This window comes from Camelus bactrianus, chromosome 35 (genome assembly GCF_048773025.1).
Source record: "Camelus bactrianus isolate YW-2024 breed Bactrian camel chromosome 35, ASM4877302v1, whole genome shotgun sequence".
NCBI classification, from domain to species: domain Eukaryota; kingdom Metazoa; phylum Chordata; class Mammalia; order Artiodactyla; family Camelidae; genus Camelus; species Camelus bactrianus.
Window position 1 is genome coordinate 19,648,668 of NC_133573.1, and position 16,455 is coordinate 19,665,122.

The window sequence follows — 16,455 nt, forward strand, 5'->3', positions numbered from 1 at the left end:
AAAATACTGATGCTGCTTCAGGCTAAAATTCTTCAAGACTCTGACCTGGGAGCAGTACAGAGGTGACCACACGTCAGCAGAGGGTCCTTCATTTTGGTCCCGCCCATAACCCTACCCTGGGAACTGTGTTCAATGATGTTCAGTTACAGACACGTGGGAACATACATCAAGCTCACATGACAATGAACTAGGTGCTAAGGGAGAAGCCAGACACCATCATTGGCCAAAATGTGCCATTGTTGGCCAACAAGGTGTGAATGGCTTAATGTGCTACAAGGTGGAATCAAGCTCACAATCCACTTCTACCCACAAGGTGGGTAGGCATGGGGGTCGGCAGGGATGGCAGGGAGGATGGATTCTGGCCCTGGAGATGGAGAGTTTTTATTGTTCCCTGGACTAAATTCTTATGACTCGAAGTCCCACCCTATCAGTGACAGGCATGTCCCAACCAGCCCTGCACAGCCCACTGCAGCGGAAGCTGCACCCTTTCTTAGAAGCACAGGGTGCAGGCTTCCTCCCCTTCAGGCACGTCTTGGGAGAGTTCCTCTATTTGCTCCAATGAGCCTCAGTATTCATTCCACACCCTCAGCTTTCTATGGTCACAAGAAGCATCTTTTTCTTTGATTCTTAGAATTTCACTTCCTAGGGACTTCAGAAAGGAGAGAATGAACACCGTTTTCTGATTGTTAAATTTTTAAGTCCTGCATAATCCAGCCAGTCACTGTTGCTGGCTGGTTTGTTTGTTTTTCAGCTGTGTGAGAGGGTTACAATTTGTTGGTGCATTAATGGTCCCTAAACTTCCACATTTCTTTGCCTTCCACCTTCCTGGAATCTTTCTTCTGTGACTGTGGCCCCTTCATGATAATGTTCTGCCAGTGAGGACAGAGCTTTCTGATTTGTGTGATAAGGAAGATGGTAAGATACACAACTCACATTCCAGTCACAATTTTGGCCTTCCTTCTCATGACGCTATGTAATAGTAAGTGATATTATCATTTTTGGTGAGGAGGAGGGAGCAGCAGTTCCAATAAAGTACTGAGTGGCTGAATATCTGATTTGTGTTTTTCATGCCCCTTCTGAGTCCCTCTAGGACAACAGGCCAAATGCTTCACCTCTTTTCGACTCATTTCTTTGACTAGATTTTTGTGATTATAATTATTATGTTGGCTTTCTTCAACCAATTCAGGCCAGGGAAATTCCCTCTGCCAAAATTAGTTTTTCCCTGTAATAAACTACAATGAAAAAGAATAGGAAAAAGAACGTGTATGTGTATGTGTACGTGACCGAATCACTCTGATGTACACGAGAAACTAACACACATCATAAATCAACTACACTTCGACAAAAAAAAAATTAGCTTTTCTATTACTATATGAACTTTGGAGGGTTTTCAAGATGTAGTAGGCAGGTTCAGAGCTGGTAAATTATAAAAACATGTATATTAAAAAAGAAATTTAGGGGCAGGATATAGCTGAATGTTAGAGTATGTGGTTAGCATTCAAAAGGTCCTGGGTTCAATCTCCAGTACCTCCATTAAAAAATAATAAATAAATAAACCTAAATACCCCCAAAAAATTAAAAAAAAAATTTAGATACCCAGAGTATCTCATTCACTAGAATAATTTTGCTGATCTCAGTACCACTCCCGAATGAGTATTACATCCACACCATTCTATTTTTATGCCAATTCACATTTTATCACCCTGGATGACAGACAATGACACCTTCTTTCCATTTCCCCAAAGCAGATGAGAAAACAAAAGGGCACTCTACAAGGAAAAACTCGAATTACCATTTCAAACAGTTAACCCTTGAACCACTCGCTCCTTACTTTCAGTGGGAGATCCATTACTATCAGCGCTTGACTGATTTGTCTGAATGGTTTCTGAAAAATCATAATTTTCCTCCGAATTACTCAGACTTACACGGATGATGATGCTGGTAGACCCACATTCTTGTTGGGGTGCCTGCCTACCTTTAGCCTGGTGACTGGCCAGCCTGACTTGACCACCAGATTTAGAAGGGCCTCTGATCCCATTGTTTCCACCCCCTCAGTGCCTGCAGGGCACACTGCTCCAGGTTAGTGCTCAGCTGACGCTATTCTCTTGGTGTGACTCCCACAGATCAGAACTCAACAACCCACATGTAGGTGTGGACCACCCTCGGCTCCCCCATCACCGCCTTACCTGGTGTCTCTGTCTTTGGGTATTGTAGCCGTGCTGTAAGCAAACACTTGCTTCTCAACAAGAGGAGGGCCGAGGTCCACCATCCCGGATAATCCTGGAGTGGCCCGGGGCTTTTCAATGTACACCAAGGCGCCTGGCTCCTTTTTGAAGGCCTGGCGGCTGGGCGAAACCCGGTCAGGCTGCATGGTGTGGGGCGGCCCCAGGGCGTTATGGTGAGCCTGCAGATCCACCATCCTCAGGTCACTGACTCGGTGAGGAGAGGCCGGGGGCGTTTTGGCGCCCAGAGTAGGCAAGTGGCTCTCTGGATATTTCCTTGATTTCTGCCTGTACAGTGACTGCTCCATGTGCATTTCCGCTTGCAAAGAGGGGTTGCAGTAAGCACTTGCGGACCGAATGGCTGTGCGGTGATACGCAATGATGTGGTCGGGGACGTCCAGCGGGTGCCCGCCGTGCGAAGAGGCTATGCTCATCCGTCCCTCGTGATAAAGGTAGGGATCAGCATAGAATCCCTCGTTTCGGTACATGGCCATGTTCTTGCCGCTCAAGTCTTCATCCGGCTTTACGTCTCTCCTTTCCAGGATGGCGCTGGGGCTGGGGGAGATGGATCTGGAGACAGGCAGGCTGGAGAGTCTGTCCCTGGGGATGGTGGCGTTACCAGGAACAACCATGGGGCGGGTGCCCCCGTAAGGAATTCTGGATGGGGAGGGAGGCATGGAATGGGGCACAGGAGTGGACGGCGGAGAATTTGGAATGGCGTGGGGTGGATGGGCTGTGGGTCCGGGTCGAGAGGCACCCGGCCCATCTCCTCTGGCATAAACAATTTCTCTCTGCATCTGAAAATGAAAAGAGAAATTAGAAAATCTGCTTCGATATTCATGTTTTTAGAGACATCTTGGTGGGGCTTCTCTGATGAAGTAGGATGAATAGTGGCCTCTGTAAGACGTCCACACCCTAATCCCTGGAACCATGTTCCCTTACACAGCAATCGGACTTTGCAGGTGTCCTTTATTAAGGATGTTGAGATGGGAAGATTATCCTGGATTATCCAGGTGGGCCCAGTGTTGTCACAAGGATCCTTATACGTGAAAGAGGCAGAAGGGTCAGCATCACGGGAGATGTGATGACAGATGCAGAATCAGAGACATGGGAAGATGCTACACTGCTGACTCTGAAGAAGGAGGAGAGAGCCAGGAGCCAAGGAACACAGCAGCCCCAGAAGCTGGAAAAGGCAAGGAAAGGCATTCTCCCCAGAGCCTCCAGCGGGCGGGCAGCACTGCCAACACCTTGATACTGGCCGGTGAGACCCATTCTGGACTTCTGAACTCCACAACTGGAAAATAACAAATTTGTGGTGTCTTAAGCCACTGTGTTTGTGGTGATTTGTCACAGCAACCACAGAAATGAATGTCAGCCCCTGATAGAGGGCTGAACACTGGGGATTGTGAGGGAAAAAGACTGCAGGGGTTTAGATACTGAGGTCACAGCTTCTTAGAGACAAGAAGAAACTATGGGAGTCTTAATGTATCAAAAATGCTAAAATTAGGTTTTCTAAAGCTCATCCCAAGCACATTTTCCTGGTGTTAGCCCTGGAAAACAGATAGTAAACACCTTACCTGTTTTTCCAAACTGATACAATGTAGGGGCATGGCCACAGGAGGAAAGGATACAAGTGGGAAAAACTGGGAGGGAAGTTCCACTGATCTGCCAACTCTCTACTTGAGCCCGTGAGAAATCAGCTCCACCCAAGAGGTCAGGAGGAAGTAATGATTCAGTAGGTAACAGTGCAATTGGCAGCAAACTCACAGTGGGGACCATAAGGAAGAGAAGAGGGAAGAATCCCGCCCTCTGGGGCTGCCGTGTGATGATGAGGAGTGTGTGGGGACAGGCCATCGTGAGCCCCGTACTTCTCGCCCAGGCAGCAGTGACTTCTGGGCTGTGTCCTGACCCCCAGTTCAGGAGAGTGGGGACCCTCCCACCCAAGGTCTCCCATCAGCTCTCCTTTAGAAGAAACAATGACTCAAGAATTGACCCAAGAGTCATAGATACAGGAAACAGATGGGTGGTTGCCAGCTGCAGGAGGTGAAGCCTGGGGCGGGCGGGGACAGGGGGGTGAAATGGGTTAAGGTGGTCAAAAGATATAAACTTGCAGTTATAAAATACATCAGTCCTGGGATGTCATGTACAGCATGGTGACTATAGTTAATAATAATGTATTCAAAAGTTGATGAGAGCAGATTTTAAAAGTTCTCATGACAAGAAAAAAAATTGTAACTATATGTGGTGATGGATGTCAGCTAGACTAACTGTGGTGATTCTTTTGCAACATACGCATATATTGAACCATTAGGTTGTACATCTGAAACTAATACAATATTATATGTCAATTAGATCTCAATTGAAAAAAGAATCAAGTTAATGGGAAAACAGGATAGTAATTTGCAACCGCACTATTGTATTTACCAAGGGGCAGAATTAAAAAATACAAATCAACTCAGGATGTGAATTTCTGATACTTTTTTTGTTTTGATCAAAGCCCAAGAGGGTCTTGCTTACTGAGATTCTCCAAACAGCTACAAGGAAGGGGATGGGCATCCAATGGGACCTCCCAAGCCCATCTTCAAGTTCTAATTGTGCTGTCACCTTCCCACACGGGCTTCTGGAAGATGTGACAGACGGATAAGGAGAGCATAAATGGTTGGGGGTGGGTGAGGTAGGGGCACGGAGGAGAGGAAATGGGCTCCTGAGAGACTCATGGTGTGGGTGACGGGAAAGAGAGAAGAAAAAGACGTAACAGATGATGGTTGTAAAGGAAGCAGGGCCCAATGCCCTGAATGCATGCTGATTGCTTATCTTAAACATTTATTCATGTGGTGAACGTGATTTATCAAGCACTTGCTGAGAACCAAGCATGCTTCTAGGACTAAGTTCTAAACAAGCCCCAGAAGCTCCTGCCCTTGAGGGGAACTTCCGGCCCTGCAGGGACACATTCTTGTGTGCATCTTGTAATGAGAATGCAGGAATGAGCCGGCCGGACTCTCATGATTCCCTCATCCTGTCTCTAGAAGGATCCAGCAGTGCAGAATCTCTGACCTGGGGCCTTTATATACTGTAGCGGGTTTTAGCATAGAAGTGGTCAACAAAAAACGCAAGCTAAAGGCAAATATGGAGCCAAAAAAGGGGCCCTTTGAGGGGTACATTACCTGTACTGTAATGTACAGCCAGCACTATCGAACTGGCTCCTCAGTCCCCTCAGGGGATCCCCGAGTATGCAAGCTCCTCACTCGAAATTACAGTTTTATCTCCACTAACCCCACCTCCCCAGCACATGCACACACTCCCCCAACAACAGGCTAGTTTGTCCTCCCCCTGTAAACCAGACTTGGGATATCCTCAAGCTGTCCTCACACCTGGGACCTTCTCCCCAGTTCCTAGCCCTTGTGGAGTCACACTTAGGCTGAGGTCAAGGTTGACAAGCACTACAGGTGTGTCCACTCCACACTGGCCCAGCCCAGATGCTCCAGCCCACGCAGCCCTCATGGCTCAGGGGCTCAGGGCCTTAGACCAGGAGGGCATGCCCAAGGCCTATACCCAATTGTCAGGCAATCTTTTTTTGAGATAATTAGGTTTAATTACTTTTAGAGGAGGTACTGGGGATTGAACCCAGGACCTCATGCATGCTAAGCGTGTGCTCTACACTTGAGCTATACCCTCCTTCCCTATAGCCGATTTCTCATTCCAGAATGGCTGGAGCAACCATATAGCCAGGGTTTCTGCAGTAGATCAACACAGATCCTCTATGAATACCTCTCCCACCCACCCTGTCTTCCTCCATGCAGGGCTCAATGAAAAGAAAGGTCTGGCTTAGTGTTAGCAATGCAGGGCCTCGCAGGTGGTAAATACAAGACAGACTGGCTCAGCCAGCAACGCATATTTGACCAAATTCCCCACCTAATCGGGCCACACGATGCCAAAATCAACCCAAATTCCCCACCTAATCGGGCCACACGATGCCAAAATCAACCCAAACAAACGTAAAGATAAATCCAAACAAGCCACTGCATATAGTATCCCATGGTACTCAAGGCCAATCAGGTGCAACAAATGGTAAGTACTATTGTTATTACTGTTATTAATTCTAAAAAAAAAAAAAAAAAGAATAGGGTTTGAAATGCCTGTAATCCATTTAATGAACAGTAATCCTAACAGGATTAGTCACGATTCCTTGTTCTCTTTTCCCTCCGTATCTGGCTTCACATCATATCTTGATTTGAGGGCTCCTGACCCTAATGAACACACAGAGAACCACCGTCCCCCCAACTTTTCTGGCAAGAGAGTATAAAGAAATATCAATATTCCTAGGAGTAGAGAACTGTCCAGAAGAATAACAAGTATTCATGAAAGAAAAATGTAAAGTTAATTTTAATTAATGAAAAGTCAAGGAAATTTCTTTTAGAGCATCAGAGGAGCCTGTATAGGTGTTTTGAAAACATGTTTGGTGATGTGAAAAGAAGTGGTCAGGAGGTACATTATATAACTAGATGAAATTAAGTTACATAAAGTTAAAAATGAAACACACACCAAAAAACTCACTAGAAAAAAAATCTCACCAGACTTTCTGAGTGTCATGTACAGATGAACTCATAAGGAAATGTAATAATGAATGAACAATAATTGAGACATGCTGTGCATTCATGTGGGGGATGCGAGTGATAGTCAAAATATTGAACATCAGTAGCCAGCATGGCGTAGGTACCACGCAGCCAGAATGAGACCTCAGCCAATGAGGATGGGTTTAGCCATGAGCAATCAGCACCATGTACCTGATGATAATGCTGTGTATCAGACCTGCCTTATCCACTTCAAAATAATCTTGCCAGCATCCAATAGGGTCACTGAATCACTGTCCAGCTGAGTTACCCACAGTGGAGGTGAATACAAGCACACAACTATGATAGAACAGGTAATCGAAGGTTGAATGTCTCTCTCGATACGGGTGATGAAGAGGCTGGAAGCCTTTGGCAAAATTCTTATGTTGCCTTGCCAACCCATGATTGACTCTCCAACATGAACCTTGATAATTTCATCCTTGTCTCTGCAGAGAGCCCAAGAAGAGAATGCTATGATCTTCCCACGACAGAGTGGGGAAAAGTTTCAAACCTACAACTTGAATAAATCCTTCAAGTTAGAGAACTTGGGTTCATACACTAAAGGATACAGATCAACCAAAGGCAACACGCTCTTAGGATGTGGTGGAAGGTATGGCGTGATAAAAAGAATCTTTTCAAGTCTTTGCTATTCCAATAAAAAGTGGACTTTGTATACTGCAGGAGATACTCATTGTTTGACTGACTGAACCAGGATGATGATTAAGATTCTATAATTCATAGTTTTAAAAAAGCCCCAGCCCTTTATATTAGTGTTCTTTCCATGCAGATATCTTCCTAGAACCAGGCACCTGCATAGTCTGGTTTTGTTTTGTTTAACTGTGTTTTGGTTAATGAGTAAAGAAATGGCATTAAATACACACTAGGATTTTCCGATACTAGTACTCAAAGTCAGAGCTTTTAGGAGAAAATTATATTAAATGTGAACTTAAGTAAGCAAAACACGTACATACACACAAACGCACACAGTTGCTATTCACCCCAATATATCTGAATCCTTTACTCTCCTACCAGTCTCTCTAATGCCACTGATTTTCTCTATCATCTCATCTCTCTGAGAAAGTGAAAATGATCTGAATATGTTACATCTTTGACGCTTATGCCCCAGAAGATTTCAACCCTAATGTCCTTGTGAGCTTTAAGGAATTTCATTTTACAGTAAGAGATGAGCAAAACATAAAAACAAAGGTCCTTTTAACACCTTCTCAGAGCACAACATGGGTATTCATTTGCCAGCACCTTGGTCCAGACAAAGAGCAAGTTCATTTATCTGCACTAGGTGTGCTGGCAATGCATGACGAGGCTGTTCTCCAGCCTCCATCTGCTTTGTTGGGCATCATGTCTCCCTCTTTCCATTCCTCCCGAAAGCACTGCTGGGTCTCGGTTGAGTCCTTCTGGTTCTGGTAAAGAGCATGGTTTCTTCCAGAGCCTTTGCACCCTGGCCTCAGCTGAGAGGCTGCTGTCCCCTGCTCAGAACACACGGCTCAATACGCTGTTTGGCTTGTACTGCCTAAAGACCAGAAAAAATCTGGGGCGGTTTCAAATTAATCACCTGAAGTTTGAGTGAGGAATCCAAACATACCTATATTTGGTTCCCCCCAAGCACTATAAGTTAAATCAAATATTACTCATTTACAAGTTTCTCAAATGTCAGATAAGAGGGGGAGAAAAAACTAAAAATTACTTCTGGAAAAACATCTAGCATGAAAAATATTGATTTCAAATCATTTGGGAAACTTCTCATGTAATCATGTCTCTTTGTGGCACATTAAAAAAATGTGTATATATACACATATATCTCTTTGCGGAAAGGGATATCATGTACAGTTTATTGGATTTCAAACCCCACCCTTCCAAGTCTAGAATTTGTAAACATACCACTCAATCAGACCATACAATGAAGTCACCGGACAAAACTGAAAATGATTCTTACAAGACACTTTCATCCTCAAAGAATTAAAGCCACTTACTTTTTCTTAAGGAAATCACCTGTGTAACTAACGCCGGGAAAAAGCACATTGGCTGAGCTCCCAATTACACGATTCCTTTGTTTGCTGGCTTCATCTAAATCCTCCGTTCCACACTTGGATAATTTAGACAGCTTTCTCTTCAGAGAAGAAATCACCAAAAAACAAAACAAAACAAAAAAACCAAAAAGCCCCCAAAAAACCCAACCCCCCAAAACAAACAAATCCAAACAAACCCACAGATCCTAAAATGTTCCCCAGCTTGCGTATTCACAGCCAGGAAAGACCATTTTGTTTCACCCCGTCTTCCGAGCGAAGCTGCTACAGGCATGGATAAAAAGTTGTCCACCCCATGATAAGCCAATTCCTCCTCCCCTTGGAAATTAGTCACTGAATAACCTCAGCCCACATCCAACCACAGGCTACCGCACGGGTGACTCAGTCCTCTAACAATTGCTTACACAGAAAACACACCAACAAATGAACTCTGAGAGGCCTAGGTAAACGGGTTAACAATGAAGGAAATATTATAAGACAGATCTCACCAAAGAGGATCACTAAAACTAGCGAACAGTCAGGCACCAACAAACAAAACCATCAGAAACCCCAACGTGCTAATTATCCCCAGGACCCACTCTCAGATCAGTTGTTCTGTTGGGGATGGGGAGGGGAGGGGTGCTGCTGAGAAAACCCAGAGAGGCTAGCGCCCAACACCCTTTCTGCTGCCAGACTTCTGAAGTCCGTGGATTGGAAACCCAAGGAAACGTGAGCCTCTTCCCCCGGTTTGTAACACCGGAGGGAAAACAAGAGGGTGACAGAGGGGAGGCTGTCTATTAATTAACCAGCCAGCTTGCACCAAGCTGAACTTTGAGTAGCAGCCGCTCACCCATCCTAGGCGGCCTCAGGCAAGCAAAGTCAGTCATCCTAGGAAACATACCTGAAAGGAGAAGGAAAGAGGGAGAGGGCCAGCCAAGGCTGAGCAGAGGGTATTCCAGAAAGGTAACCAGCGCCCTGATGCCCCACCCTCAACATGGCAGACGAGGAGAAGGCCAGGGCGGTCCCCAGAGACCGCCCCCCACCGTGGGCAACTGCCATCAACACAGCTATTTCCTTCCCAGGGAGCAGGCGCTGGGAGGTGCGGGTACCAACAAGAAGTGGCTTGTGCGGCCCTCAGCGGAGACAGGCATCAAGACAATACCAACAAAAGGGGAGAGAAAGGAGGCATTTCCTGAGCTCACAGGTCGGCTCCCTTTAATCCCCATCCTGCTTTCGGGCCCTCGGGGGCCAAGCGGGGTGGAAAATGGAAATCCAGTGACAAGGAGCTCCAGGCCCGCGGGCCTCAAGCCACCCGCCATGACCCTGCTCCTGGCAGCAGGGGCATTTCTCAAACATTTTCAGGCCTTTAGAGGTTGTTTTTGCCATGACTCCACCCCTGCCGCACCCCTCGAAGCCCCCGTTTTAGGGCCTAAGATGTCCAACCCAGCAGTGTTTTTTCTTTTTAAATTTTTTTTTGACGGTGGAGGTAATTTTTAAAAAAATTTTTTTTAACAGGGGAGGTAATTAAGTTTGTTTTTTTCCACTTATTATTTTTTTTCTGATGGAGGTACTGGGGATTGAACCCAGGACCTCATGTATGCTAAGCATGTGCTCTACCACTGACCTATACCCTCCCCCCAATTTTTTGCTAACTTTTTTTGGGGTGGAGAGGTAATGAGGTTTATTTACTTATTTAATGGAAGTACTGGGGATTGAACCCAGGACATCATGCATGCTAAGCATGTGCTCTACCACTGAGCTATACTCAGCACCGCTCTTGTACTAGTTTCCCCAATGCTTATAGGCGCAGGACTGTTTGGGAGAGTGAACAAGATTGAGGTGTCTGGGTGATGCCACCCCCGCCCCCCAGGAAACAGACACTGAGCTCTCACTGCCCCGCCAGACTCAGCACGCGAACCCCCATCAGCTGTTCTAGAGGCAGGCGGCTTCTGAGGACCCTGCTACCAGGGGAGTCAGTGGGTGTGAGGTGAGAGATGGTCCTGTTCACCCCTCCCATCTCTTTCCTACCCAGTTCAGAGCAATTTCCTTTCACTTTCAAAATGCTTCTTCAGGGCCCTGTTGGGGAGGACATCCCTGGCTTCGTCAGTATGTCAGTTAGTATGTCAGTACCGGAGCAGTAATCCACTGTCAGGAGTTTGAAAGCTGGCCCCATCCTGCGGTGAATCATGATGAGTTAAATGCTCAGCCTTTGTGAACCTGCTCTTCCCAGCAGTGTGTTAAGTGTCCTACTCTTGGTCCTCCCTGCTCCTTTCACTGACTGGCACTATAAGCAGAGTGGAAGCAATTTATTTCTAGTGAGTATTAAGAAAAGACATGCTAATAAGTCATCAGCATTACCTCAACAGGAAATGCTTTTTTTATGCTCTGGTAAGGCTAACAGTCTTGTGAAATTTATTCCCATTTTCCCTTTCGCATTCACGTCTTTACTGACTTAAAAAAAATTACATGTACTAAAAGAAAATCTCAACTATGCTTATAAACGTGAAAATACTATCGTGAAGGTACGTGATTTGGATGCTGGAAGAATTTCAAATTCATCTTGCTTACACTGTTAAAATTGGAAAGATGGTCACTTTTGCGGTCTTAACTAACCTATTAGTGTTTCACTTGGTCATAAATGGAACGTCTCCCAGACACGAGACAGACAGGCTGTTGCCAAAATTATTTAATTCTCAGGAAAGAAATGGTTAGCTGACGGCTATATTTAAGATGAGCATTATTCCCACAAATATTTTGACATGGGGAACTCTGCTGAGCCGTCCAGTACCAGACCTGCTGGCTGCCTTAATACTGTGCCCAGTGATGACTCAAGATCTCAGTGTGGAAACGAATAAACAAACAATGTTAAATAAATCATGTAACTTCTAAGCCACAATCAGTAACTGTGTGGAGCTGCAGCACAGATAAAAGAATAATGTCTTTCTCTTACTGATACTCAGTCTTCTGTTGGGATACCTCTGTATTATCCAGGCCAAGGACAACTTCTTTTTATATCTAAAATAGTTACAGTTTGTAAAGTGATATTTTTTTCTACTACTTGCAACAGATAGTACAAATAACTCATTACTTATCTCCATCTCTGTATATCCACCCGTTTCCTAGACGGACACTATCTTTCATACACAACTCCCTTGTGGTGCTTCTAGATAAGCCATCTCTCTTACCCCAATATAAATTTTCAGAGCCTTAGATTTTGTTTTTCTTTTTGGAACAGTCCTCTAAACTCCTAATTAACTGGTCAACATCATACTGCAATATATAATATACTGTTTAATTATTTATAACATTTATTCTACAAAGGATTTTATTTTATTTATTTTTATTGAAATAGAGTCAGTTTACAATGTTGTGTTAATTTCTGGCATACCGCAGAGTGATTCAGTTATACATACATACATATATATATATATTCCTTTTCATTATAGGCTATTAAAGATATTGAATATAGTTCCCTGTGCTGTACAGTAGGACCTTGTTGTTTATCTATTTTATGTATCTGCATCTCAAACTACCAACTTATCCTTCCACTCCCTTCTTCTCCTCCTAGTAACCATAAGGGTTTGTTTTCTATGTCTGTGAATCTGTTTCTGTTTTGTAAATAAGTTCACTTATGTCATTTTTTTAGATTCCACATGTAAATGGTATCATATGTATCATAGTATGACAATCTCCAGGTCCATCCATGTTGCTGCAAATGGCATTAATTTATTCTTTTTTATGGCTGAGTAGTATTCCATTGCATAAATATACCACAACTTCTTTATCAGTCATCTGTTGATGGACACTTAGGTTGCTTTCATGTCTTGGCTATTGTAAATAGTGCTGCTGTGAACATTGGGGTGCATGTATCTTTTTGAATTAGGGTTTCCTCCAGATATATGCCCAAGAGTGGGATTTATGTATCATATTTTCAGTTTTTTATGGTATCTCCATACTGTTTTCCATAGTGACTGCACCAAACTACATTCCCACCAACAGTGTAGGAGGGTTCCCAACAAAGGATTTTAGTTATACACACACACACAAATCATCCAGCAGTTTGCCGTTTAGACAGTGTTTTCAAGTGTGATTTTATTTCACAAGCCTCTGGCCTCAGTGAAAGGCGCAGGTCCAGTGTCACCATCCCCATCTGAGTGGTTAGGAAATGGACGTGCAAGGAGATGAGAACCTGCCCAACTTCACATCGGACTAAGCAGCAAAGCAGCAAGACCCCCCATCTACGGCCTCACCACTGTCACTGTTTCCTTCCCTGTTTCCGTGTGAAATCCCGTGCCCTCCAGGACATCAGGCAGCTCTGAGAGGGCTCGTGCTCCCAAGGCCTTCCCTGCAGGGCTTACTGAGGGTACGTGCTTGAGTTTTGACCCTGAGTGGGCAGCCCGGTGAACTCCGTTTGAGCAGCACCTCGTTTGCTCCACTTTCAGGTCCAGATTTTCACAGCAAAGGAAAAGAGTAACAGGACATCTCAGTGGGTTTAGGCTCTAATTATCCAGATGCTCTCTTGACTTTACTGTTAGGTTTTATCTTCTTGCCTCAAAATCAGTTATATTAGTTATATAATTAATTACACATTGTATTTACCTAATATACATGTTAGTACCTACTATGCTTATATATAAAATATACTGACATATACTCATGCATTATGTATCATGAATCAATTATCATTATATAGATAACATGACATCACTAGTTATACATGTGTAAACATGTGTATACATACACATGTGTATGTATACACACATATGTGTATATTAGTCACAGACACCAGATTACTTATGGGATTAAATAGCTGGGCCTCATCTGATGAACATCCTTCCCCATCATGGCCCCAGTCCCACTACTGGGTGACATTCCTGGGACCACACCTCTCAGAGATGCATCCATTCCATCTCTGTCACTGTGCCTTAAGCCCCACTGATCATTCATTAAGGAAACTGATCAAGTTGATTATGTCGTAAGTGAGAAAAAAAGCTGATACAATATTATAATAGCTTTAGGATGATCCCAACAATGTAAGAATTACAAAAAAATTTAGTTTGACGATATGATAAAACCTCATCATATCTAAAGATAAACAGTGAACCAATTACAAATGACACAGAATTTGATGCTCTACAGTGGCAGCTTAAAAGACAGATATTCCTCAGAGACCTCTGGAGAAAATGCTGGTAAACAAACTGATGAATGGTGGATGCCAATTTGGAAAACAAACGGTCTTTTATTCTTGGTCTATCACTGTCCTCTCACAATGTAGCCACTCAAATCTCGGGGCCTCCTCTCCCTGCATCAACCCCTTTGTCAGGGCTACGAGCAGTCTCAGCTTCTTAACACTAAGGGTTCCCTGATACATTTAACCCCTTTGCGCCTGTTCCCTGCCCCTCTGCAGCTCTCCCTCTTCATTCCTCCCAACTTCTCTGTAATCAGCCCTGTGCACCTGCGTTATAACAGTGGCCCCTCTGTTGGCCCCATCCCATGGCCTGCATTCTGCTCTGTTTTCATATCAATCAGAGGAGGCTATGCGCTGGTTCTATTACCAAGTAATAGAACAAACAACACAATACAAGATGAGCTATGCCAGCCGAGCCAATTTTAAAGGGAATTTTATGGATGGCTTCTGATGAAAGGTGGTTTCGTTGTGCCATTATTTTGATCCTCAGCTGAACAATATTAGCCCATGTGTCAAAAGAAGAAAAGGCTGTGGGAGGGAAGAGCCCCAGAGGATAACACTGGAGGACAATAATTCAACAAATCCACCAAATTCAATTTTTTTCCTCCAAATAGACATGGAAAAACAGCGACGATGATCTGGATCAAAATGGCCCTCGTGCCAATTTTTCCTGGGTTCAGAAGAGTCACTGGCTCTCCTCTTAACGACAGCTCTTGAAACTAAAAGAAGCTCTGTGTGTACCCCTGGGATGCTGAGTATGTGAACTGGGGAGGTTCCCTCATGTACGATGGGGAACAGACACCATGTTACATAATTCAGTAGGGCTTGAGAACTTTCCCAGTTCTCATTCGTTATGAAAGAATCAAAAAGCTTCCCGGTTATAAATTACATGAACACACCTTTGAACCCTCCTTTGGGAGGCTTCCCCCTGCGTTTTCCTTGGGTTTGGTTGGAGTCTGTGGCAGCAAACAAAGAACACCTGCTAGTCTGGACCAGGCAGGTGGCCCGAAGGCCCCCACTCAGGTCTCTCTCCCCCATCAACGCAGCATGAGGAGAAGCAAGAACACTAACCAGGGAATCGTGGAACCTGCCTTCCGATCCACTTGTTAACAGCTGCTTTATCTGAAAGCAAGACGTCTGAGCTCTTGCTGTCTCTAAGGCTCATTCCAGCTATAACATTTTGTGGGTCCCCGAAACAGTTATCAAGGAGTCACTATGCCTGCAAAGCCCAGGCTTAAGGCTGATGAAGAGAAAAGAATCTTCAAGCCATAATTCCTACCTTTTAAAAGTAGAGAAGACAAGGCATATACGTGAGTATTAAAAATAAGACAGAAGCCAGAATAACGTTGGCAAGTTTGGAACGAGAGCAACAGACAAACCCTCTGGAGTATATAGAAGAATACGATTTTTCAGGCTGGGATAGTTAAGGAACACTTCTCCAAGGAGGTGAGATTTAAGTGGGTCCATAAATTACAAGCAGAATTTCAGAAAGAGTTTCCTTTCTTATGTATTCCAGGCAGAGGGTAAGGCATGGCCTGAGACAAGAGGTGGGGCAGTGGCAAGTGCCCTGGGGGATGGACAGACCTCTGACCCAACTAGCAAATTATTCTCGGGCAGTGGTTCTCCAATTCAGAATACATCAGAATCACCTGGAGGGCTTGCTGGAACACAAGTTTATTGGTTTCACTTCCAGAGTGTCTGATTTAGTAGGTGTGGGGTGGGGGGCTGAGAACTGTCTTTCTAACACGTCCCCAGATGATGGTGACCTGCTGGTCCAGGGACCACCCTTGGAGAAAAACTGTTCCAGGGAGTCAAGGGAAGAGGTAAGCTCACACATCAGAAGCTCCATTCTAGTGTGGACTTGGTTAAAACCTAATTCAGAAAGCCAATCTTATTTGGGTGACATTCATAATTACCTGGAGTTTCTCCATCTGTAAATACTTTCAATTAAATCTGCCAGAAGAAGATGAAAATAAGGAAAGAAAACTCATATTTTTGGAGACTTCTCATTTACCAAATGCTTTCCAGAATTTCCATTTAATTCCCAGCACATTCCCATCAGATAAATGAAATAATCCCCATTTGACAGATAAAGGAACTGGGGTCCCAAAGTCAAATAACAGGGCCAGAACAATCTCAAACTCTAGGGTTAAAACTCAGAGGCCTGAGGTTCTCTGAATACCCTTCAAAGGAAGGCAAGTGGTTCAAGGATCGCTAAGATCAGAATTATTCTGTCTAAAATCAGGTCCAGAAATACCTGAGCGAAGTCATCCGGGTTGAGTGTTTTAAGTGGCACAAGAGGAGAGAACAAAGACCAGACCACATCACTGTTATCTACAAATGTGGGGAGAAACCGCCTTCCAAACGATGACTCCAGGGCATCCGTGAGCCCCAACAAGAGTGCTCCATTTCAA

The 16,455-nt window shown here is 44.4% G+C and overlaps 1 protein-coding gene across 18 annotated transcripts in view; it reads right to left on the minus strand.

Annotated features, from left to right (window-relative positions):
• Positions 1-16,455, minus strand: part of KIAA1217 (KIAA1217 ortholog) — a 673,163-nt gene that overhangs the window by 58,297 nt on the left and 598,411 nt on the right. For 16 of the 18 annotated variants that reach the window (XM_074358470.1, XM_074358469.1, XM_074358472.1 and 13 more), the window contains one exon: positions 2,187-3,019. In XM_074358470.1, coding sequence (XP_074214571.1) covers positions 2,187-3,019 — 833 coding nt within the window. Of the gene's footprint in view, positions 1-2,186; positions 3,020-8,820; positions 9,513-9,754; positions 11,581-16,455 lie in introns of those variants that run through there. The other 2 variants (XM_074358480.1, XM_074358478.1) reach the window with 2 other exon arrangements.